Here is a 23357-nt window from a genome sequence, read left to right on the forward strand (position 1 = left end):
GGATGGACGTAATGGGGCCAGCGATGGAAGTTTATTAGTATCAATGTTGGGAAATGCTTTATTTGATTGTTGTCTGGCAGTGGATGGTGAACTGGGGCCTATAGTCAGGTCTAGAGGATATTTCTCGAATTCAAACGAGAATAGGGATGACTGCGGAGAGGATTAAGTGTAGAGAAGACCAATTTGGGAAATGCAATAAAGTAAAGTGCAGATAATGCAGATGACTGTTCCAAAAGCTCATCTTAATTTTGATGCGGATATCTCAAAGTTAAATGTTATGAAGAAATGCAAAACTGGCCGCTTTGATGGCCATATGCGGTATTGTAAATGTCGAAAATTACCCAAAAACGCCAATGCTTATGCAAGCAAAAGGTGAGAAGACGTGTCGCTCGCTGTTACATGCATCAGTAGTAATCTCCGCCGCCGCCTCCATCGTCATCGCCCCAGTCGTCTGCTGCATCGTCTCCGCCATCATCAAAGTAGTTTTCTGCGTTGTAGTCTCCTCCCATGTCATCGTCATCTTCGGAGAAGTCGTCATCGACATCTTCTTCCTCGGGCTCTTCGTCGAGGGCCTTGTCCTCGTCATCTTCCTCCTCAACCTCGGGCACATTGTCAATGGCGCGCTTCTTCCTCTCCATATCGTCTACGTCTTCCTCTTCGTCGGCGGCTTCCAAATCGTCCAAAGCACCCGTGCGATTCGTCGAAATCATCAATCTCTTGCGTTTCTTCGAGCCCGGAACATCGGACTTTTCGTGGTGTGGGTCGAGCGTCGACCAGAGCTCTGCCGGAAAGAGACGCAGAACTGTGTTTCACAGCCTTTATTAGCTTTATAGTCCCGCCCAGAGCGCTGCCCTCATCTTCTGGGCGCATCTCGTGAAACGTCTGCAGTGTGACCTACCATATGGACGGGTGTCTAATCTGGGAATCTTTCTGCGCTTCTTCATATATTTCATGCCGTAGGTTGGCATGCTGGTAAAAGGATCGGCCGTGGCTGCCGAGGACGTGGCCTTTTTCGCTTCTGCTACATTCTCTCCGAGTTCTGTATAGAGCGGTCCTTCATGTACTCGATCGCGTAATGTGCGGTATCGCGCAACTTGTGTTCGTTCCAGTCGAGAGAGCTGCTTTGCGATGGGCGGAATAACAGGCTGTATGATGCTCAGCACGGATTCGCTCCAAGGAACAGTGACATGTGTTGGGCGCGCAGGGTCCATCGAGGTAAGGCACGGAGTAATATGAGAAGAAGGTAATCAAAAAATCGCCCAAGATACTCCAAAAAAAATATGTACGGATAATAGTCCGGAACAGCTTGAGTACGTGGACGTCACGGCGCAGTTGAACTCACCGGAAAGAGCTCAGAAGGCCTGGTGTCGAGATCGCCGTCTAACTCGTCGTACCAGGAAGCATTGGCGCCAGCTATCCTGCCCATCATTCCCCCACCCCCTCGTCCCCGAAATCCTCCTCGCCCGCCTCGCGACATGACTTAAACGAACTTGACGGGCGGGCGCTGATTTATTGAGTGGCTACCTCGCAATACTGTGTCGATTGAAAGAGATGAATCCGCAGGACATAGTCCTCTAGCCCGGGGGCTGAATGGTGATGAGTGCGACAATGGTGGATTATGAACAGGGAATTTTTTACTTTTGATGAAGGTTTAGAATTTCTCCGCAAAATTCAGCCAGCAAACATTCGCTGGTGGGGCACGGCCTAACCGCCCCCCACTAACTCATACGTAAAGTAAATGGCCGATCCTACCCGTCACGCTTTTAGCTCTAGGACTTCCTACTTGGCCGAAGCATCTGTTGTGATTATTGTTCTGTATCCCTTCACCCCAAGTATATCATGTTTTTGATAAATTAGGCATCCTAGGGTAGCGACTTATTGTGGTGCGTTTGGGCGTTTGAAGTTGTATGACCTTGCCACTCGACCGTGGACCCTCATTTTCGCCGTCTTAGCTTCGTCTGACCTACTTGAAACGTGCGCTCTGCTGTCGCTGTCCTGAGGCACTGTCCCCGATCCTTCAACAATCTTCAAGGTCGAACCAGTTTTCTTACGGTGTTGATTGTCATCTTTTCGCCCGCAGACAACTTCTTTCCCAGACACTCCTGACCGCCTAACCCCATGTCGGATCAACAAATGTCTTCGCCCTCAGAACGAGCGGCGTCTGTTTTGCCCGCAGGCTTGCTTGATGAGGTGCAGCGCCACTTGGAGGAGGTCAAGACGATACCAACAACCTCACTGGATGATAGACTACTCGATCGTTTCGATGCCTATGTTCCTTCATTGATTGCAGGTACGAACTGAAGCTTCGTTTTTACCCAGCAGCCGTGACTGCATGACTGACAGTGCTCGCAGACTCGCAGAATCGATCACTGATCGATGGTCTCGTTTTGCAGCTTTCATCCATGATTTCAAGCCTTCAACAAGATCCTGCGCCCATAAATAAACTTCTCATTCGGCTACTCGAACCGTATTCTTTTACTGATGTCTTAGCCTTGACGCCAGAGGTCAATTTTGCAGCTGGCCTTGATATCTCTCTCCAACCCTTCAATATATTGGTTTTGACTCTTCTGGAAAAAGCGTCTCGATCGCCGAGCGAAGCTGCAATAGTTGCCGGGAAGGCAGAAGTTGTGGCAAATCTCATACGGTTATGGCTTTGCACGCCAGAGGTTGAAATCGCCGAAAAGGCCGGTCGAGTGCTATGGGGCCTGTTGAAGGTGGATTATGCAGAGCGGCCAGCTGGTGCCCCGGCGCATATACAGGATGTAGATTCGATTGTTCAAAATGAGGCAAGAGGCCAGGGGCTTATGTGGAGAAGGATATTCAAGGACAAGGATACCTATAGCTTGTTCTTCTCCCTGTGCAGCCTCAAAACGCTCGGTCAAGAGGGCCAACTTAGCAAGCGAGACAAGACGCTTGCTCAAGCCAGACTTATGGATTTGATACCAAAGATTGCTCAACTGGACTGGAAAGCCATCTCTGAGACGCAAATCTCAGAGGTTGAGACTGCATTCGGTCTACGCTCTGGTCAAGCCGGTTTGCTAGACTTCGCCGCCATCCACATGGTAGACATTAAGGACGACGTGCTGATGCACATGACCCTCATCGACTTCTTCTCAAAGCTTCTCCAAGCACGTCCAACATCAAAATCTGAGAGCGTAACGCAATCTTCACCTGGCAATCATCCGCTGCGATCATCTCACACCCTTGAATATCTCATTTCCCGAGGTTTACACCGGCGGACGACCTCCTTCTACCTTGACCCTGAAAATCCGCAGCACGACCCAATAGATGTCATTTATCTCGGAAGCCGCGCTGCAAATTATCTCTCGGTTTACGCTTCAACATATCCCCTCCATCTACTTTCTGCCGAAGTCTCAAGCCCGACGAGTATCGAACGGATTTTGGCGCGGGTTTCCTCTGCTCTGGACGTGTCGCCGGGTAAATGGGCCCAGGGGGACTCCCCCAAGAATGATTTGCATCTGCTTGCATCGCTACCGCGCGTGGCACTACTTCCGCGGTTTGGCTCGAGCCAACAGCGAACCTCTCGTGGCGTGTGGCATGCGAGTCCGGTCTCTCTTCTTCCTACCTCTCCAGCCAATGCAGATGCTCTTAGCACACTTGGGACTATCTTCCATGGACCGTCTCGAACGCAGAATGAAATTCATTTCCCACCGCGACCATCGGATGACCACATTCAACAACAATTCGTCACTTCTGAAGCTGTAGCAGCGCGGGCCCTCTACCTTCTTTACGTCTACAACAATCAGTCCATGTACAAGCACGTGGTTCAGCACGCTGAGACTGTGGCGTTGAAAGAAACCGCTCTAGCGGCAATCGATATGCTTGCCAATATCATTTCAGCAAACTGGACAGGCCTCGCAACTTCAGAACCTACCACAGAAATAGGTCGGTTTATGCTGCCTTCAGATGAGCAAATCATTTCGCTGCTTCCAATGTCTTCAATGCCGACGCCTCCCACCGTTGTCCCTGCTCTTCTCGCGTCTCCCGGAAATGATGCGCTGGTACCTTACCTTCTTAAGCCAGCGCAGACATTTAGCAACCTGGTTGGCGGCCGAGGCGATACCGAAAGTGTTGCTTACAAGGTCGCTGTCGCCAAGTTCGATACATTGAAGCTGTTCCATAGAGCTTTGGACGACACTTCTGGCGATGTAGAGGGTTTGACGGATTTGATCAGTATCGTGAATGGAAGAATTGCTGAGGGTCCCTGGAGCCCTTCAGGCGAGGTGGGAGGTCGCATTGGTACTATTGAGCTATGAACGAGCGTGCAAAGAGTAATAAACGGTTGTAAGGACATGGAATATTACGACGAAAAAGCATCTGCATAAAGAGGGGTTTGGCGCTTGCTATGACTGATTGTTCTTTTTTTTCTCTTCCACTCACGATATCCTAAGAATCATCAACAAGTTTGTTTCACTGCCTCAAACATTTCCCAAGTCAAAAAATTAGAAGTTAATCGTTACGTATGAATCGGAAGTTATTTGTGAGACGTCGGAGCATCCTCCTGAGTGGTTATTTCTATCGAGGCAGCCGTCCTGCTGTCCCCGCAATAACCGAACCACGATATCGCTTGTAGACAAACAGTGCAAACAGTGACCTCAATTCACCAAGAGCATGAGCATCAAGACGAGCTATAGGTCAGACTCAACTGGTCTCCCACATGATAAAGCAGAAGCTCACTGCTGAGCTTTAGGTCTTTTTCACTTGAGCTTACCGCAGACAGCTATCATCAGAATGGCGGAAAACGAGCACAATCCTCTACTCTCCGCACACCCATCATCGGAGTCGAGCTTGCTCATCCACCTTCACCCGCTTGTCTTGTTGACAATCTCAGACTATATCACCAGACATACACTGAGGAATCAGGAGGGTCCGATTGTGGGAGCAATACTTGGACAGCAACACGGCCGCGAAGTTAGCTTAGAGCATGCATTTGAATGTAAGCTAGTCGCAACAGACGACGGCAATGTGATGCTCCATCAAGACTGGTTTGAGGAGAGATTACAGCAATGTAAGTGAATGATTCTCACTTTTTAACTCATTTTCAAGCTTCTCCTCGAATTATTTGATGAATCTAACATCTATTTTGTCTCTCTAGTTAAGGATGTCCACAAACCTCCAGCTCTAGATCTTGCTGGCTGGTTCACTATCACTCCCAAGTCTGGCCCGCAGTCTCACCACCTACCTATCCATCGATACATTTTGCACAAGTATAATGAATCGGCAGTTCTGCTCGCCTTTCATCCGTCGAGTCGAGAGGACGGTCCCGTTGGAGGTAAACTTCCTCTGACCATCTATGAGAGCATATATGAAGGAGACAGTCATGCCACCGCTGGCGGGGAGGCAGGCGACAATGAAATGCAGGTTGAAGGCGAAGATGCCCTCAAGCTGAGGTTTCGCGAGTTACCATATTCTGTGGAAACCGGGGAGGCGGAAATGATCGGGGTCGACTTTGTTGTTAGAGGAGGAGGCGGTGCCGTTGCGGTTGATCCAAGCACAAAGCTCGGATCGAAGAAGGCAAAGGCTGCAGAGAAGAAAACTGATACGGACTCTGTCGTTCTGTCTCCCGAAGACGAAGAATGTAAGCTTTGTTTGAGGACTTCTTGATATACATAATGCATGTGCTAATACCTCGGTAGTAATTGCAACTCTCACTGCTAAAGCAAACGCCACCAGAATGCTGCATTCGAGAATCAAGCTTATCAGAGCATATCTCACTAGCCTCCCTCCATCTTACCTTACTACTGGCGTTGAGTCTACCTCTTCAACGGAAAATGCTGCTCAGCCGACCTCGCCACAGCATTCCGAGATCAACCACACCATTCTACGATCAATACAAGCTCTCCTCCAGCGGCTGCCGCTACTGATACCTGCCAACAGCCAAGCTTTTGAGCAGGAGTCTCTTGCCGAAAAGAATGATGTATCCCTGGTGACGTTGCTTGGAAATTTGAGCAACGGTGCCAAGGACATCAAGGAACTGGGAAGGAAATTTTATGTGAGTACCTGGCTGTCACAAGCCACACTATGGATTTGATACACTATGGCTTGGAGTTAGTTGTCGGTTTTCACTCTGCTAATGCCAATGATACAGCTGATCGATAACCATCGCCAAGCAAGACGTAAGACCGCAGGCGTTCCGGAGGACATGATTCCTATGAGCGCTGGCGGTGCAGGTGCTGGCGCATATGCCAGTCCGACTGCAGACTTTGAGAGGAAAGATGGCTTGAGTTTCAAAGAGTTTGAGCAGCTTTCGGCGATGCAAGCAAGCAAGTAATGTACTTTCATGGAGGTAAAATCCATTTACTCAATTAGGCAAGGGGACACGCATGTGCTAAAACTTCTCGGCATTTTAAGGAGTGCAAACAGTCCAAGAATTTGCTACTGGTTTTGATGAGGTATTTCAAGGCGCACGAGAATAATGAGCTATGGCGTTGATGAGTTTTTCGAGATGTTATTGCATACATACAAACCTTAATCTGAAAATATCCTTTAATGAATTTTTGACACGTGTATTCCGCTTGCGCGTTCTTCCTGGTTGAATGGAGACTCAGGTCTCAGTGACAACCATCTCACATGCAGAAATTGTCTACATACTTTCTAGTGTGGTGAAGAGACGCTGAATATTCATTTGGCTTTGTTTCACGGACTGTAGCCCGATTGAAGCTGACGTGGTTAATATTCTATGGCTCACAATTATGAAGTTATCAAATAGAATGATAAAGGCAGAAAAGCAACTACTAAGGCTTTAGTTAAGCCTGATTGGACCTGAAATACACATACACGTATAGAATTGTATCACCCTGTCGACCGGTAACAACGAAATCTTGCGCCTGTTTACGATTTACTATTGATTCTTTGATGCAGTTGGTATGCAGACGTTAGACATTCGGCACCAACATGCTTCAAGTCCATTCAGATCACCCATATCTCGAAATGGGTCCAATGGCGTACCTTGTTGTAACACTGACTAGTTGGGACTTGGAAGCAACGGTTGACCAAGAGCCTTACGTCTTTTAGTTGATGGTTCAGACCCAAGAAGCACACAATACCTCATAAGTAACAGGGTTTCCCTTCTTGACTTTCCCAATTTGGCCGGCACATATCTCTTTCACCATTGTATTAGATAGCATGAGGAATTGTAGCCTCCAGATCCTTGTGTTCATTGAATCAAAGGAAGCATATAAGCTGGCGGGTCTGCTTCAAATCATGAAAATAAACCCAAATTCTACCAATAACATTGCCACGAAGCTTTCCATAACGAATAGATACAGAATTATCGTCCCAGTCTATTATTGAGATTCGCACTCAGCGTTCTTTGATAGGGCCCTGACTTCTTCCTGGATATTTCTCGAAGAAGCCTTGCTGCATCCGACCAAGAACAGTCTTCCCCTGCCGTTTATGTCATATCCTTTTTCACTCTGATGGGCGAGACACAACAAGAGAAGGTCATAAACCCTCGTCTTTATTGGTTATTTTCTGCTCTCAATTCTGCTCGGGGAGGTGCGAGTAACCAATGGGGTTACCCTTATATTCTTCCAGTAGATGCTCGTCTGGCCAAACAACCTTTCCCGACTTCTTTCCACCCCGAGGAGTACTGTCCTGCTTTTCCATAGTGTGAGTTGCCTCCTTTAGGACAAAATCCTCTTTCCATTAGTGTATCCATGCGATGCCACATGAAACTTCTCTTCTACCTGAGTGTCGGTCTTGAAGGCAAAGGTGCCATGCCAGCCTTTGGGGTCCTCGGTATGCATGCCATCGATGGTAGTTGTATTATGGATGTCAGCTCTAAATCGCCGTCTGGTTAGCACTTAAGAATATGTGTACTGCCTGAAGTATATCTCAGGCACATGGCAATTGACCGAATTAAGGACCAGGACTTACCGAATGAGAATTGCCTTAGGTGCCTGCTGTTGGTCTCGGGCAGTTGCGTAGGCCAGGGAAACTAATGCGCTTTTCCGAGCAGCAGTGATTGTGTTGCCCTCATAGAAATAGTACTTGATAAAATTTACTCCTCCTTTAGCAGCAGCCATGGCTGCAGAACAATGAGTACTTTTGCTCAAGCCAGAGCACAAGATTCAGATAGTACTCGGTATGATGAAGAGAAGACCATCTTGCCCCTTTTATTAATTTATAAACTGTTACCCTGCCAAGCGTTAGCCGTAGGTCACAAATATATCAGCTCATATGCTACGTATATGCAAGATGGTATTTTGGTAAACATTACAGAGCGTCTAGTGGGACTAAATTTAGAGTTGTTCCTGGGGTTGGATAGTTACGGCGCCTAAGTTACCCGAATGAGCTGGGGCAATTCCGCCCTCAGTTCCGCACTCGGGTATACCTGGCCATGACAACGAACAAGAGCCACCACCATTGTTTTAACATGAGGCGCTGCATTAAAATAGCTGCTTCAATCATTCCGGTCTTCTTAACACCGAGCTCGCTTCCAATTTTTGCTTCGATATCACGCCCGCTATCTACTAGTTGCTCTTGGAGACCTGATTTTAGAGTGTTCAAACGGCTGAGCTCCACCTCTAGTCGTTCATCAACAGCAATGTCAAGCGGCGAAGAAGACGCCACGAATCGTCACTACGAGTACAACTGGATTGATGGCGCGGAGAAGCTTGAAAAATATAGACCTGGGGGCTATCATCCCATCATGATTGGGGATGTACTTCACGGACGATACCGCATTGTAGACAAGCTCGGTTTTGGGGGCTATTCGACAGTTTGGCTTGCCCAGGACACTTCACTAAAGCGCTATGTTGCTGTCAAAATCGGCATAGCAAACTCGATTCCACGAGAGACTAATACTCTCCGAGCTCTTTCTGCGCCACTACCACCGTCTTCGTTGAGACATCCGGGGTGCGATTCAATGCCTCTTCCCCTCGATGAGTTTGAGCTGAAAGGTCCCAACGGAACACATGTGTGCTACATAACGGCTCCCGCACGATGCAATCTTAGAGAGGTGTCTTATAGTCGTCTATTCCCTCTAGACGTTACGCGGGCATTATCGGCTGGTCTCACATTAGCTGTTGCATATATGCACTCACGAGGCTATGTTCATGGAGGTTTGTTATGGTGGTCACGGAAACTGTTGATGGTTTGACTGGACTCAGCTAATACTCATCGTGTCTTTATTTAGATATCCATCTCCGCAATGTCTTAGTGAAACTCCCATCAGGTTTTGACCACCTTTCAATTGAGCAACTATATAAAGAATATGGCGAGCCCGAGACAGTCCCCATTACACGATGCGATGGGGAACCGCTTCCGCCAAATGTCCCAGCAAAAGCAGTAATACCACTCTATCTTGGAAAGGATGCGAAAGAGTTCTTACTATCCGACGCGAAGTTGCTTCTGAGTGATTTTGGCGAGGCATTTGCCCCAGACTCGGAGTTTCGTCCGGGAAAAGACTGCCACACGCCGCTACCGGTGCGACCACCAGAGGCTCGATTTGAACCTGACACCCCTCTCTCATATTCAGCGGACATTTGGAGCTTGGCCACAGCGATCTGGGAAATCCTTGGCATGAAGGCCATTTTCTTCAGCGAATTTGTCACCCCGGACGAGTTGGTTGCAGACCACAATGATTTGTTGGGGAGCATGCCTCACAGGTGGTGGGAGCGCTGGGAAGAGAAGAGTCAATTCTTTGACGACAACAGGCGTCCAAGAGAGGGCCGGGAGGTATCGCCACCGATTGATAAGGCGTTCGAGGAGAAGGTGCAGAAGTGGCGACGGAAAACCGGTATGGGCGAGTATGAGAAGGAGGAAACGGCCGCCATTTTAGATTTAATGCGTCGAATGTTGGCATTTGAGCCAGACGAACGACTAACGGCCGAAGAAGTTTTACAGTCGGAGTGGATGACCAAGTGGGCATTGCCTGATCTTGAACGAAGCTTGCAAATGGAGTAGATGACCGCCTTGTAATCCTGGGACTGGTCTTAGGGGTTGTGACGAGAATTGGAGTCGAAGCACGCTCTGGATGGAGACGTCCATGTCTTCATCGATTGAGAATACATGGTGGGAAATCATTGTCAGATGTTAGCATTGCTATTCTGCAAGCATCTACGTCCTGGGAATTCGGGGCAGATCTGTGCAATACATGCAATGCGCTGTATTTTGTCCTTTTACTTGGTCGATTTGGCTTAGGACGTTGCTATGACCGGGTGGACGAGTCATGGGATGGTCGGGCTGAGCTCTGTACGTGGACTACAAAAAGGATTGTCAAGGTGAAGGGGACGAGCTTAGCTAGGGACTCTTCCAGGTGCAGTAAGCCATTCAATACATTGATTTAGGGCTTGACTATGATCGTGTTGCATGACCAGGCTAGAGTCGTCTCTGGTCGCAGCTTTGCCTTCCTCTTGAAAATATCGTAGATTGAATCTGATAAAGGAAGCAAACATCGATATCAGTTTCTGGCTCCATAAAACGTGAGCCCGGATACGTCTGTATGCATAGGCTCTTCACAATATCTAATCGGGGAACGTTGATGCAACACAACCTAAATGGCACGCTTTCCCGAAGGTCCTGACAGCCTTCGGTATCAATTGCCGATGGCCTCGTGTCTCAGCTCAGATTACCCGGTCACTCGAGCGAGGCCATTTTCAAATGAAAAGAAGAAGGAGAGAGAATAAAGAAAATTAGCTCTCTGTTTATGCTGGACTGCCTGCTGCCAGTGGCCGAGGCCATCAAGGACATGGTTAACGGCCGGACAGCACATAGAAGCTTGGCACTCCGAATTACGCTGTTATTAACCGGAACGTAGGCACCGGGATTTTTGTTCTTCTGACACCGTTGTAGCTATCTAAATGAAAATACGGAATTTGCAACTTGCGGCAGCGAGACCGAAATGAATCAAGCGGTGCGAATCTCTTACCTGTCAGGGCTATGACGCTGTCACGTCAACGAGTACTCTGCGTAGTCTGATGGAGCAAAAAGTGTCATAGAGCTCGCTTAAACAGGCACTAAGGGCTTCTGATGCCCGAAAGTGGCAAGTTCCAGAAATTCCAGGGACGCGGGAAGAGTACCCGTTATCCGGGGAAATAATTCCGTCACACGACCAATTTATATGCAGGAACCGCGAGAAAATCCCCTTGTTGCTTACTGTAGTGCTTATCCGACCGGCTGAAATGCAATAGAAATTCTTCATAATGCAAATGAAATTGTGTTCTTGTGTTTTCGAAAAGATTCTCTTTCATGAAAGCGAAGATGGAAAACTCTGATCAGAGAATCAATTGCTTGAAATTCGCTCATAGCGCCATCCATGTCCAATCGGCGTAGACGGTTCTCGTCGGGGTGAGTGTGCCGGGCCGGGCGAGGGCGCGGCTACATTCGGCAGCAACCTCCGAGAGCCCGGATCAACAGATAATCCGCGCTTATCGAGGCCTTATCAAACCAGTCACACACACCGCCAAGGCAATCCTCCTAAACTAATTTCCACCCCTCCCTTTTCAAACCCCCTCTCTCCATTCCTTACTCACGCCAATTTTATACTGTCATAGATATGGCTGCCCACTCCTTCGTTTTCTATTCCCTTTTCATCTAATCGTCACCATCGAGTCTGTCTACACATCATTGCTACGATACAGCAATCACAATGGGTACGGCTGTCAAGGCAAAGGCCGGAGGAGCCGTGCGAGTTGTCTTGACCCGCACCCACCAGCGGCCTTCTTCTCGGGAATCCTACCCGCCTGCTCAGCCTCCCCATCATTATCAGGCACCAAAGAGATCCTACGTGTCTTATGAGCGCAGCGGCTGCTCGATGCAGCCAGGCTCGCACACTCTTTACGATTTCACCTCTCGATCTTCTCCTTATCGTCGTCAGATGCTGCCATTGACGATTGAACAATCCCTCCAAATGCTGTCCCGCCGCAGCCTTCTCAGTCTCCGCTTCAGCGCTGGCCGCTGTGTTCGTGGCAATCGCAAATATTCCACGGAAGTGAACAATCATTCGACCTCTTCTTCTCCTTCTTCTGCGTCCTCTCTTCCTCCTGGCATGGGAACCAAGCCGTTTACCGCGCCGCCGCCATTCTCTCATGAAAACCACCCTGCTGCAACGACGCCATCCGGCTCTGGTACATCTTCCGGCAACAGCACAGTGTCGATCAACGCTGCTGGTCCCCCGCCACCTCCGCCTGCGCCACGAACTACGACGGCTTCAATCGTGCCAGAACCTGCACCAAAACTCCCTCCAGCAAAGCGGAAGACCATTGTTCGTCGATTAGTCGCCGAGCCGTTTGGGTCGTTTCACAAGGGCTACTCTGCAGCCAACCACCGGCGGCCATACATTACACAACTGTGCACCGCCATTGTCACCTACTTTCTTGGAGACCTCGCCGCGCAGTCAATTGAGTACTATTACCTACCCAGAGAGATCACGGGTGCAGGTGCCGCCGCCGCAGCCACCGAGGGTGCAAAGGCCGATGGACAATCTGACAAACAATCCTTTTACGATCCCGCACGGGCACTGCGAGCCATGGTGACGGGTGCCATTACCGCTATTCCGCTTTACCACTGGTACATTTATCTCGGGCGAAACTTTAACCACCGAACGAGCTTCAAGATTTCCATTGCCTACAAGATTCTCGTCAGCCAGCTTGTCTTTACGCCCTTTTTCAACGCCTACTTTTTCGGCATGCAGTCCCTCTTATCGCATGTCTTTCGTTCGCCTCATTATTACCAACATCACCACCATCATGCGGCCGCTGCAAGCGGCGGTGCAGCCGGCAGTAGTGGTAATGGCAGCGGCAGCGGGAGTGGTAACAACGGTTTCGGAAGCCTAGGCGCCAAATTCTCCGAAGCATGGACACACATCAAAAACACCGTCCCGACAAGTTTCGTCAATAGTCAAAAGTTTTGGCCGCTCGTTACGGCAATCAATTACACTTTTCTCGATCCCCATCTGCGCCCCCTCTTTGCCAACACCATGGCTATCGGCTGGCAGGCGTACCTGTGCTTGCTGAACCAGCGAGCCACGCTGGTCGAGGAGCGAGAAGAGGAATTGGAGGAGAAGACTGCCAAGGATACCGAGCCCCATGGCCTAGCTGCCGTGCACTGGATGCATGCCAAGCAGAAGGATGCGACTGCGGCGTAGTCCGTTATATCTCAGTCTTCTGTTTACCCGGTCATTCTATTGATATCTCGGCGGTCTTTCATTCTGTCTATCCATTATATCTCGGTTTTCTGTCTACCCGGTTATTCTATTGACATCCCGGCTTTTCGGTTTATCCAGTCTGGTCATTGATATCTCCCTTATTCTACCCATTCCTCGTATACTCATATGACCAAGGTATGGTCAGATTCGATCAGCAGGAGAATACAGAGACGGACGGACCACAAAAAGAGCAAAAGTTTTTGAATTTTCATATTCAACAGATACATTTACACATACACATACACGTACAGGTCTATACCTTATAAATAGATGTATAGATGTTAGATTCTGTAGACTTCACAAAGGTTCTACGGAAATTAGATACCCAATATCATATCAAGATTACCTTTTTTCTTATTTATTTGATTTATTTGATTTATTTATTTTATTTTTATTTATTTATTTATTCATTCATTTATCTGATATCTAGTTTTGTTTGTGTGTGAATTTTTGTGTTATTTGTGTGTGATTTGTTTTGTGTACAGAGGTATCGACGTCTCGTCCTGGCTCCCTCAGTGTGTAGGAGTTGCAAGTTGCAACTTATGAAGCGGTCTGGGGGTCTACCGTCTTGAGTTGCTTCAATTTGGCCTCACTGAGTTCGGAGTTCCCCTTTCATTCATTTATTTCAGGTAGTTTTATTTAGTTTTATTTGTTTTGTGTACACTGTACAGTTATATCACATGCTTTTTATTTTTTCCCTCAGTTTTCTCCCTTTTCTCATTGTTGTTGTTGTTGTTGTCGTAGTCCTTTTCCCTTCATTTTCTCCCTATTGTCGGAAATTCGTAGATTGGTAGCCTTGTACTTCGTAGAATCGTAGACTCTAGACTCATAAATTCATAAATCCATAGTCCATCCCCCCACGGTCCACCGTTTTTGTTCGGGGCGCGGGAGGAAGAGTCAAGAAGGGGAAAAGGGAAGGGGAAGGGGGTAACGGGGGAAATCCGCTGTGACTCTGTCTTCATTGCGTCAACGTCCTAGAAAGTTGAAACACTTGGATCATCATATATCCATTGATTCATTGATTCATTCAGATGTACTGTTTACTGTTCACTATTTACTGTATATACTGCATTTACTATACGTACTATACGAATACAACACTGTGGAATATATACACGGTACACTCTTTTTTCCCCTTTATATACCTAGTACCCTAGTTACCTAGGTACTATTAATCTATCATTGAATCTGGTTTTCTGTGTATGACAGTATGGCTTTGCTGCTCTTGGTACAATTTAGACTTTCTTTCCTTGTCTTTATTCTTGCCATTGAGTTTGTCCTCGAGTTTGCCCTTTGCTCACAAATTCACAACACTTTCTCGAACAAGGCCCTTTCTAGAGTCCTTGTTGTAGTCATCGTGTAACTGTCTGTACAATTTACAAAATACAAAATACAAAATACAAGGTATAAAATATAAAATACAAAATACAGTATCTCCTAGCCTTCTTCGGTGCGTCATCCATTGGGATACAGGAGAGACGAATATAGTATACATCTTATATCACTGGACCGAGGGTCCAAGTGATACATCACACTGCCAATTGTCAATGTGGTTGCCATCCAATGTGTCCTTTCTTTTTTGTTTACTTGTTTGTAGGTATGACACAGATGTGTGGACTGGGAAGGGGAAAATAAAGGAATGGGAAAAGAGAACAAAAAATAAAAAGAATGAGCAAATAAACAAATAAAAAAAATGAAATAAAATAACAAACCTTCCTTCAAGGAGAACCTCAAAAGGAAGAATGAATGAATGAATAAATGAATAAATGAAGGAAGGAAGGAAGGAAGGAAGGAAGGAAGGAAGGAAGGAAGGAAGGAAGGAAGGAAGGAAGAAAGGAATAATATTAAAAAATAATATTAAATAAAGATAAAATCAAGTAAAAAAATATAAATACAAAACCTTTTTCCTTTTCCCCACGGTCCCCACCTAATAAGAACAAACTCAAATAGAGAAAAGGAAAGAAAGAAAGAAAGAAAGAATAAGAGAAAAGGAGAATGGAAAATGATAAAATAAAACAAGATAAAATAGAATAAAACAGAAAAAAATAAATTAAAATAGAACGAATCAAATTAAAAATAAGAAAAAAAAAAAAAAATACAAAAAGAGCAAAGTGGCAGACAGTAAATAACTAATGCGTCGTACCTTATGAACCGCTATCAGGAAAGCCGGGATCACCAGGATCAGGATCAGCAGGAGGAGGATGAGGATGGGCAGCAGGAAGAGGGATGCCGGCAGGACTAACACCGCCTCCGTGAGAAATACTACCACCACCACTGCGACCCCTCCCTAGAACGGTACTAGGAACACTTCCAGGAACACCAGGACTAGAAAAACTACATCGAAGAACACTGCCAGGAACGCTAGTATGAGGAGCCCCATGACCACTGGCTTCCCGCGCAGCGCGGAGTCGTTCGCGCCACAATTCGCGCCCTTTGCCTTCTGGCTCAGTGCCGCAGTAGCGCCCTTGCTCGTCTTTGGCCCAATATTTCAAGTATTCTCCCCTGGTCATCTGGACGATTTGATATTTCTTTTCCCGTGCCTTTTTCTGGTTTGGGTGTATGAGACTTGGGATAGTCTTGGTGTTGCTGTTACTGGTGCCGCCGCCGCTCCTCTTCCACCATCCCGTGCGGCGGGTCTTGGATTCTGTGACTTCGGGAGACGATATCGCCGGGGTGGGAGAGGTAAGTGGGTTTTGCGGCGTTGAGATGATGTTAGGTCCACTCGCACCGAGTGCGTTACTGGGGATAGTACCGGGGACAGTAGGAGTGTTCATCATGTTGACGCTGACTCCTTTATTGTTATACACATCACTTCCGCCGATGCCGGTGCTTCCGCTTCCACCTAAACCTGATCGCGCAGTTGGATGACTCCATCTGCGACTGCGAGCCTCATTTGCAGGCTTATCATCATCGTCCTCATCAGCGCCGTCTATGCCTAAAGCAGAAGAGGTAGATGTCGACGCTGTAGTCAAAAGAGTCAATAGGGCAAGTGATTTCTGATCTTTTGGTACGGCGCTGAGCATACCGCCTGTGCCTCCTAAGCCACCAGCAACAGATGATTCCAGGACAGTCGCTGCACTGGACGATGCGGTCATGGGTTTGTGCACAATTGAGCGGGCGACATTGAAGAATTTGTCCACAAAAGATGTGGCTAGTGCGCGGCGGGGAGAAGCAGTCACTGCTTCTTGTTGCTGTAGGGCTTGTTGCTGGAGGAGCGCACTAGATTCTGCTGGTTCAAAAGCAGGTTGTTGCTCAAATGCATTTGCTGGATTTATACCACCTCCTGATGCTCGTCCTCCAGCTTGTTGACCGCCACGAGATCTGCTGCTTGAAGTGTTGCCACTACCACTACCACTGCCCGTGTCCTCTGTCTGTTCTGTCTGATCTGTAGAGGAGGAGGATGGAGGAGATTCAGATTGGTCATAGTTGTCATTGTCATTGGCATTGAGATTATCAGTGTCCATGCCACTCGCGCTGGAATCCCCCCGGGCAAACTGATCGAGACTACCGCCTTGACCACTCCCGCCAGCACCGCGGTTATCTGCAACACGATGACGACCAGTGCGCAGATCTTCATCGTGAGTCACTGATGGAAAGGCCTCGTCGGTGAAATCATCATCCTCATCAATTGGAATGGGGACCATGATTTTGTCCGAATCCCGAAATTTCCATGGTAGTAATTGCGGTGCTTGCGCAGTGAACCCTGAAGGAAGATTGGAGAGCGCCGAAAACGGCGCCTGTTTGGGCATGCTACATTCATATTTATGTGTTAGACATATATTGGTTGTTCCATAAGTGTGCAAAGCTTGATGGCGCAATAGAAAGCAGGCTGCGGAGTTGCTCAACGAGGACATACGGTCTTCCAGTTGCAGTGAATCTCTGCATACCTCCGTCAGAGTATGCATTTGCGATGCTCTGATCCGGAGATGGGAACCCGGCACTTCCGGATCGTCGTCCGGGCCCGGATTGAGGGAAACTCGACGTTGACATATTTTCTTTCGGATGCTTATTTGTTTTCTGCTGATTCATTTTAGAGATAAATGTCTATACCGCCTACTCCTTCTTTCATGAATCATACATGGATCTCTGTACCCGTATAGTCCAGTCAGCACATGTTCAAACAAAAGATCCAAGAGCATCCAAAAATATATAATCTTAGATATCGCCCGTACAATGACCACAACAAGCGGAGATTGCCCAAGAGCCAATTTACAAAAAAATCTTGTTGTATCGGATGAGAGCATCAACACGTATAGACTTTAATAAGGAACGTGATGAGTGGTTGAAGAAATATGCAAAAAGTAATCAGAAGACTGCAAGCTCTCAGACTCCATCGACAAAACGCTGAAAAGAATTTCCTCTTCCCATTTGAAAGGTGAAACGAAGCAATAATCCCAGAACGCATACAAAGTAACGGTAGAATTTAGCACACGCAGTCAGCTTACCTAGGCAGTCAGAGCTATCAGATCGATGTCCTAATATGCACTACCCTTTGGAACAAACCCTTGTCACAATGTACAATTACACGAAAGTGGAATATTGATTTCAATCCAACTTTCGATTGAGAGATTTGGACGATGGGACAACGTGTTGAAGCTAAACTACGTCGGATATTGGCCGTTGAATATCTCGATTGGAAATAGTTCGTGCATCATTCTCAACGTCAAGTAGGATGAGACACTGAGATGAATATAGGCGGGATTCGATAGTACAAGGTGAGATGAGATGGAAATATGATGAAATTAGAGATTGAAAGATGATGAAAGAAAGATAGAATTGAACTTCTAGGCAGTCCGTAACGGGGTTGCATCTCGATGTGGTCTCTCATATAATTGACGGGATGTCACGATACCTGCCTACCTGGATAGGGCAACTTTTAAGGTTTCGCGTCCGAACAGCAGCTTAATTCAAGTGGCCACACGCGCAAAAGAGATCATGACGCACTGTAGCCAAGGTAGGTACTTATGAACTGATGCAATGTTATTATAGTCATGTGATATTGTTGTATTCCATCCCATTATATTTACTCCAAATCTAACCATGAGCGACATGATCAGTCCTTCCCTTGTCCCTGTGTCCCTGTATCCTTGATACCTGTCCACACCAATCCGATTATATCTAGCCCAGAAAGTACCGAATACCTGGTATCCAACATATAAAACAAAAATCCCCCAGCGAGGGAAAATGGGGATCAATGGCATATCCAAACACAATGTGGATAGCCCAAGGGAAGAATGCAAATAGAAAAGTTCTACAGGAGGTATATACAGCTCGCGAAAGCGATCCCCCAGTCTATAGAGAGAAGTTCCCACCGCCATTGCCATAGGTATGCCCATTAAGAGAACGAACAATGACCTGATGATTCCACGAGGCAAATCAAGGAGGGGCGAATAGCAAACGAACATGTGGCGCTTTCCCGCTGTTAGCCTCGCTGCTAATATCGGTCGCAACGTGGGAGTATAGGCCATGTGCTCGAAACAGTCCGCAAAGAAGAAAAAGAAGAAGAAAAAAAAAAGAGGGGTTTGTAAGAGCCAGATGCTTTACAGCCTAAGCCCACTTGCCGAGCAAAGCCATGATACCGGCTCCAAGCAAGACGCAAATGACCATAAAAGTTAGCTGCCGGTTATCGCGAGTGCGATAGGGGTTGAAGAGGAAATCACGAGCCAGCAGCTCGACGAAGCCAGTGTAGATGAGAATACCGGCAGAGATGGAGTCGAGAACGCCTGAAACAACGTTGGCCGTATAGGACTCGGGGTTGTACGTCGTCCTGACGCCGAGACCAATGGCAATGGCGATGGGAGTGGTGACACCATATGCGAGGCAGAGCAACCAGGGCATAATGCTGCGCTTAGGAAAGGGAATGGCAGAGAGTCGCGAGCCGATACCAAGACCTTCAAAGGCTTGGTGAAACACGATGACGGGATACAAGGTTTTGAATTCATCGCCAGCGACACCGAGATTGAGACCGATGATGACGGAGTGGAACAGTACGCCAAATTCGAGAATGTAAAATGCCGCAATTTGCTGCCTGTACAAGAGACGGGCGCTTTCTTCATCTTCCTCTTCGACATCCGTGTCGACGCCGCCCAGCTTCTCCTTGGTAGGAGTTGGTGGAGCTTCCATGTCGGAGCGAGTTGAGTGTGGGTGAATGTCGGTTTCCGCAGAAGCTTGAATGGTTGCATTGCCCGTGACAGCACTCTCGATATTCACATGCTCATGAACCCCGTACTTGACCTCGACGAAGCGCTCCGCAGCAAAGTCAAGCAAAAAAGTAAAGACGGCAGAAGTCAATGCAATGGCGGGCGGCCAGCTGTAGACGGCCCAGTTGCCTGTCATGCCAACACAGCTGGCTGGTCCAATCTCCTCATAGGCAGGGTCGAGCAAATGGATGAAAGCCGTGGCCACGATGACGCCCGAACCAAAATAACGAGCAAACAGATAGACATAGAGAGGAATACGCAACCATCGAACCTTTTTGGCGATGACAGGAAAGAAGGTCGTGGCGGTGGACGTGATCAGTATGACAAAGAGGGCTGAAATGCGGGCCCCGAGATGGCCGTTATATTCATTACCGCCCTTGTTGATGTAGCAGACGATCTGCGCCGGGTCGGCGTCGTTGAGGTTGACGCTATTGGGATCGAAGTCGAAGTGAGCCATCTTGAATGTATCCTTAACTTAATATGGATATATAAGGTATATCGAGTCTGGCTTTTACTCCAGCCTGGCCCAACTGCAGACGAAGCGTGCTTCTTGCTTCCGCCGTTCGTTGATAGTGGAAGATTTCTCTGAGGAGAGGAAAATATTTTTTTCTTCTTGGTTCACGCGAGGGAATCAGGCGGTTTTTCAATTACATGCAGAACGACGATTGACCAGGGTATTAATGAAGCCACATGGGAGAAGTGGAGAAAAGAGAAAAAGGAAGAAAAAATCAAATGCGAGTGGAAAAATTAATACGGGGGGAACCCGGTGGGAAGACGAAGAGAAGACGGACGGGTGGGGAGGAAGAGTTGGTGTGAGGGAGATGAGGGAGACCATCCGAATCAGGCCTTAAATGTGAGTCCCTTGGTGGTGAGGAGGATAATCATCATGATTGAATCGGTGGTTGGTGGTGCTTGAAGATGCCCCATGCCTTGTACCCTGTCTCGTAAATTGGGTGGAGAGAGACTTGGGCAAACAGAAAACTCAGCGACAGAAGTGGGGCCAGAAGCCACACACATCCACAAAACACTCCATGGTAACTTCAGGCTAGAGAGAAAACAAATATCTGATTTCTTCATTGAAGGAACTTTTGATCCATGTGTTCTTACAGAAAAAAAAAAAAAAAAAAAAACCCTTTTTCCAATCATCAATTCACGACTCTGATACTTTTTTTGCAGGCCACATCTCCAACTCAATCAACAGCACTCCCTAACCACTCTCGTTGCGGCAGGTCGTGTATGCATGCAGCCCAGCCAGGTCCTCCCGAGGTCCTCAAAAAAGGAAAGCGCTTCTCAGCATTAGCGAGCACCCAGTGTGAGCGGGCTCGGAACCGAGCCGCGACGGAGCATTTGCCTCTTCGATCGGAACAGACCAACACACCACCATACTTCGTGTACCATCCGATGCGTAGCACGAACATTTACTCTCCCTCGTGGTCTCCGCCAAAGATGTTCATAAGGTAGTTAAACCTTAGGGATTGTGTACAGAGGTGTACGTCCTGATCACACTAGTCCACACGCGCGCCTCATGGCTTAGACAAGCTGCTTTAGCACGTTTTCTATAGCAGATAGTGGGGGCTGACATTGGCCGCTCGAAAGAAGCTTTCGCTATACATGACCTCTGATTCGACCATTTTCACACCCCTGGGCACCGCTTCGTAGCCAACAAGGGACCCTAACCTTGTAACAGAAAATTTCTGCAAGAGAAATACTCATTATTATGCAAAGCTTTTGCCGCCTTTCGAGCGGGGACCGGTAGCTGGTCTCGGAGACAGCCCCGATTCCAGCAGCACGGTTCATGACCTTATTGTCCGACGCCATCACTTAAACAAAAGTATCATCGACCGATTGGGTGATTTTACGAAGCCTGGCCCTGCAGAGCTTTTGCAGTACTACTTGGAATACAGAATTTGAACCTTGCCGTCTTTGACAAACTTTTATGACCCACGCCGGTAATTAACTTATGCTAATGTGTAATAGTCCGTGGATACCTTGCCAATACTACACCCTTGCAATAGCTTGACATCAAAAACGAGTCTTGGCTTGGTGGGTATTGAGTTGGTCGTGTCAAATGATAATGTTCCGGAATTCTGGCTCAAATCTGAGGTTCTATCATGCTTCCAAATCAGTTACATTGCAGCACAGATGAGCTGAAGACAAGCGATGCCCTGGGCATCGCAACCCAGGGATCCCCGAACCACCAAGGTACCCGCGCTAACCGAACAACTTAGGCCGTCCTTTCTGCGTTTCCTTCTCTTCTTCTTGTCTATCTTGTCCCGCCTCGGGCAAGTAACCTTGACTTTCCTGCGGTCCTCTCTGTTGGTCTTACTAAGAGAATCTCTCTAATTGGTGAATGCTGGCTCTGTGGTTCTTGTCAATTTGACAAATGAAACGAATCATTCAATAATGACGATATGCTCCATGCCACCGGTATAGTACTGCTATGCCTCATCATGATACTTTGTCTCCATTCCACACTCCTGGGATGATTGGAACGACTAGTGTGCCTGTCAAAAAAAAAATGTCTAAACTCCCATCCCTCCGTACCAATGTCAAATTTCATTTCTCAAATTTCAAACAAAGACTATGTGTTGAACCGACCACGGGAGCAGGAAACATTCTCATATTTGAAAAATCACGCTATTCGTGTTGCTTAGTAGGGCAACGAACTGTATGTGTCGAGCGCAAAGTTGTCCAGACTGCTAGCTTCTGTAACAATCAAGGCCCCATCGACCCCTCTTTTCCCGTCTTTTGCCATCTGCCGGAGACCCTCGGGGTCAATAAAAACAGGCCGCAAATTTTTTCCGCGTGCTGGCATGCCCAACGCCCCGCTTCTGAATCCATAGTCTGCTAGAATCTCCACCGACGCGGAAAATCTCTTCCCTGACAGAGTGTTGACAATTAGGGCAAGGTCGATTTGCCTCGGCATGCCACTCTTGGAAATTTCATTCTCCTTGATCGTGAAGACAATCGTGGCTGCCGGCTCTCCGTATGTGACACCATGAATGACTAATCTGTTTTCTTTGGTCAACGCTTTTTTTCGATTGTATCCAGCGCCTGCGCTCGCAATGCCGGGCATTGAAGCTGCTTGTGCAGATGCCTCAAGAGTATGCTCAATAGAAGCCGTGGAAACAGGACCCTCATAGAGCTTAGGATAGAATTTCACAACCGATGGATGGGCATTAGATGCCATACTTTGATCTATGGGTGCGTCCTCGAATGTAATGGTCACCCTTGCCTTGCGAATTCGATGCATCCAGCTGTCTGATGTTCGCTGAAAAGTTAAATGAAATCGAAGCAGCACAGCCGTCAAACCGTTGAATGTTCCCAATTGGAGGGGTCGTTCGAGCTTTGCCTGGACTCGGGTGCTGCGAACTTCGTCGACCATGACAGCGAGCGGGACTGAGTCTACGGGCCCACTGGGGCCAACAATGACAGGAGAGACGAATGGTGAACTGACGGATTTCGGCCCTTTTGGGCCCAGAAAGATGCCATGTCTTCTTTCCTGAACCTTTTCGATATCTAGAGGGATAGACCAAGAAAAAGGATCGTCAAAATCGCTATCGTTGTAGGTATTGGTATCGACGCCGACATTATTAACCTCAGTATTCTCAGTCGTTTCGTCCATGACCTCTGCACCAATGCTAGTGTGAACGTCTCGCTTTCCAGAAAGGTAATCTTGTGAATCACACATTTTTCTTCTCATTGAACGACTGAAATGCTTTCCTGTCGTGAACCGCTAATCCTGCGGAATACTTGCAAGATTGATTGATATCCGGCAATTAGAGGCTATAGCACATTCTCGAGTGAGATGCCACTTGAGGGGGAGGGGATGACAGGAAAAGACATAGAGTTACATGTTAAGGCGCATAATGGAAGAAGCAGCATTCAGGTATACTTTTGTACATGCTGGAATTCCAAGCCATGATAGGCAGCCACACTCGCACGGGAGGTCTGCCTGCGACGTGCAAGGTCATGGCGCTTCTAGA

General features: G+C 47.6%; 9 protein-coding genes across 9 annotated transcripts; 4 read left to right on the top strand and 5 right to left on the bottom strand.

Moving 5' to 3' along the window:
- Positions 1–313: 313 nt before the first annotated feature.
- On the bottom strand, positions 314–1632 carry L228DRAFT_247219 (hypothetical protein). The gene is made up of 3 exons (XM_018332594.1): positions 1343–1632; positions 899–1145; positions 314–802 (listed from the first exon to the last, which is right to left on the bottom strand). Exons 1-3 carry the CDS (start codon positions 1427–1429, stop codon positions 405–407), a joined length of 732 nt encoding a protein of 243 aa, XP_018188378.1. The 5' UTR covers positions 1430–1632; the 3' UTR covers positions 314–404.
- Positions 1633–2118: 486 nt separating this feature from the next.
- On the top strand, positions 2119–4277 carry L228DRAFT_238732 (hypothetical protein; the record flags this gene model as incomplete). The annotated part of the gene is made up of 2 exons (XM_018331075.1): positions 2119–2290; positions 2353–4277. 2 exons carry the CDS (start codon positions 2119–2121, stop codon positions 4275–4277), a joined length of 2097 nt encoding a protein of 698 aa, XP_018188379.1.
- Positions 4278–4661: 384 nt separating this feature from the next.
- L228DRAFT_282906 (hypothetical protein) lies at positions 4662–6595 on the top strand. The gene is made up of 4 exons (XM_018336054.1): positions 4662–5029; positions 5117–5599; positions 5658–6013; positions 6110–6595. Exons 1-4 carry the CDS (start codon positions 4753–4755, stop codon positions 6290–6292), a joined length of 1299 nt encoding a protein of 432 aa, XP_018188380.1. The 5' UTR covers positions 4662–4752; the 3' UTR covers positions 6293–6595.
- A 905-nt stretch (positions 6596–7500) lies between these two features.
- On the bottom strand, positions 7501–8151 carry L228DRAFT_282907 (hypothetical protein; the record flags this gene model as incomplete). The annotated part of the gene is made up of 3 exons (XM_018336055.1): positions 7900–8151; positions 7710–7803; positions 7501–7617 (listed from the first exon to the last, which is right to left on the bottom strand). The coding sequence occupies exons 1-3, from the start codon at positions 8046–8048 to the stop codon at positions 7501–7503; spliced, it is 360 nt and encodes a 119-aa protein (XP_018188381.1). The 5' UTR covers positions 8049–8151.
- A 418-nt stretch (positions 8152–8569) lies between these two features.
- L228DRAFT_253195 (kinase domain protein) lies at positions 8570–9930 on the top strand (the record flags this gene model as incomplete). The annotated part of the gene is made up of 2 exons (XM_018333734.1): positions 8570–9086; positions 9161–9930. 2 exons carry the CDS (start codon positions 8570–8572, stop codon positions 9928–9930), a joined length of 1287 nt encoding a protein of 428 aa, XP_018188382.1.
- A 1539-nt stretch (positions 9931–11469) lies between these two features.
- L228DRAFT_247225 (hypothetical protein) lies at positions 11470–13502 on the top strand. Its single transcript, XM_018332595.1, has one exon. It carries the CDS (start codon positions 11615–11617, stop codon positions 13109–13111), a length of 1497 nt encoding a protein of 498 aa, XP_018188383.1. The 5' UTR covers positions 11470–11614; the 3' UTR covers positions 13112–13502.
- A 1813-nt stretch (positions 13503–15315) lies between these two features.
- Positions 15316–17200, bottom strand: L228DRAFT_268211 (hypothetical protein; the record flags this gene model as incomplete). The annotated part of the gene is made up of 2 exons (XM_018335095.1): positions 15316–16921; positions 17028–17200. 2 exons carry the CDS (start codon positions 17198–17200, stop codon positions 15316–15318), a joined length of 1779 nt encoding a protein of 592 aa, XP_018188384.1.
- A 1228-nt stretch (positions 17201–18428) lies between these two features.
- Positions 18429–19921, bottom strand: L228DRAFT_137215 (ZIP zinc/iron transport family). Its single transcript, XM_018329141.1, has one exon. It carries the CDS (start codon positions 19826–19828, stop codon positions 18719–18721), a length of 1110 nt encoding a protein of 369 aa, XP_018188385.1. The 5' UTR covers positions 19829–19921; the 3' UTR covers positions 18429–18718.
- A 1695-nt stretch (positions 19922–21616) lies between these two features.
- Positions 21617–23354, bottom strand: L228DRAFT_247228 (hypothetical protein). The gene has a single exon (XM_018332596.1). The coding sequence runs from the start codon at positions 23060–23062 to the stop codon at positions 22022–22024; it is 1041 nt and encodes a 346-aa protein (XP_018188386.1). The 5' UTR covers positions 23063–23354; the 3' UTR covers positions 21617–22021.
- Between the last annotated feature and the right edge of the window lie 3 nt (positions 23355–23357).

This window comes from Xylona heveae, assembly GCF_001619985.1.
Source record: "Xylona heveae TC161 unplaced genomic scaffold L228scaffold_5, whole genome shotgun sequence".
NCBI classification, from domain to species: Eukaryota; Fungi; Ascomycota; class Xylonomycetes; order Xylonales; family Xylonaceae; genus Xylona; species Xylona heveae.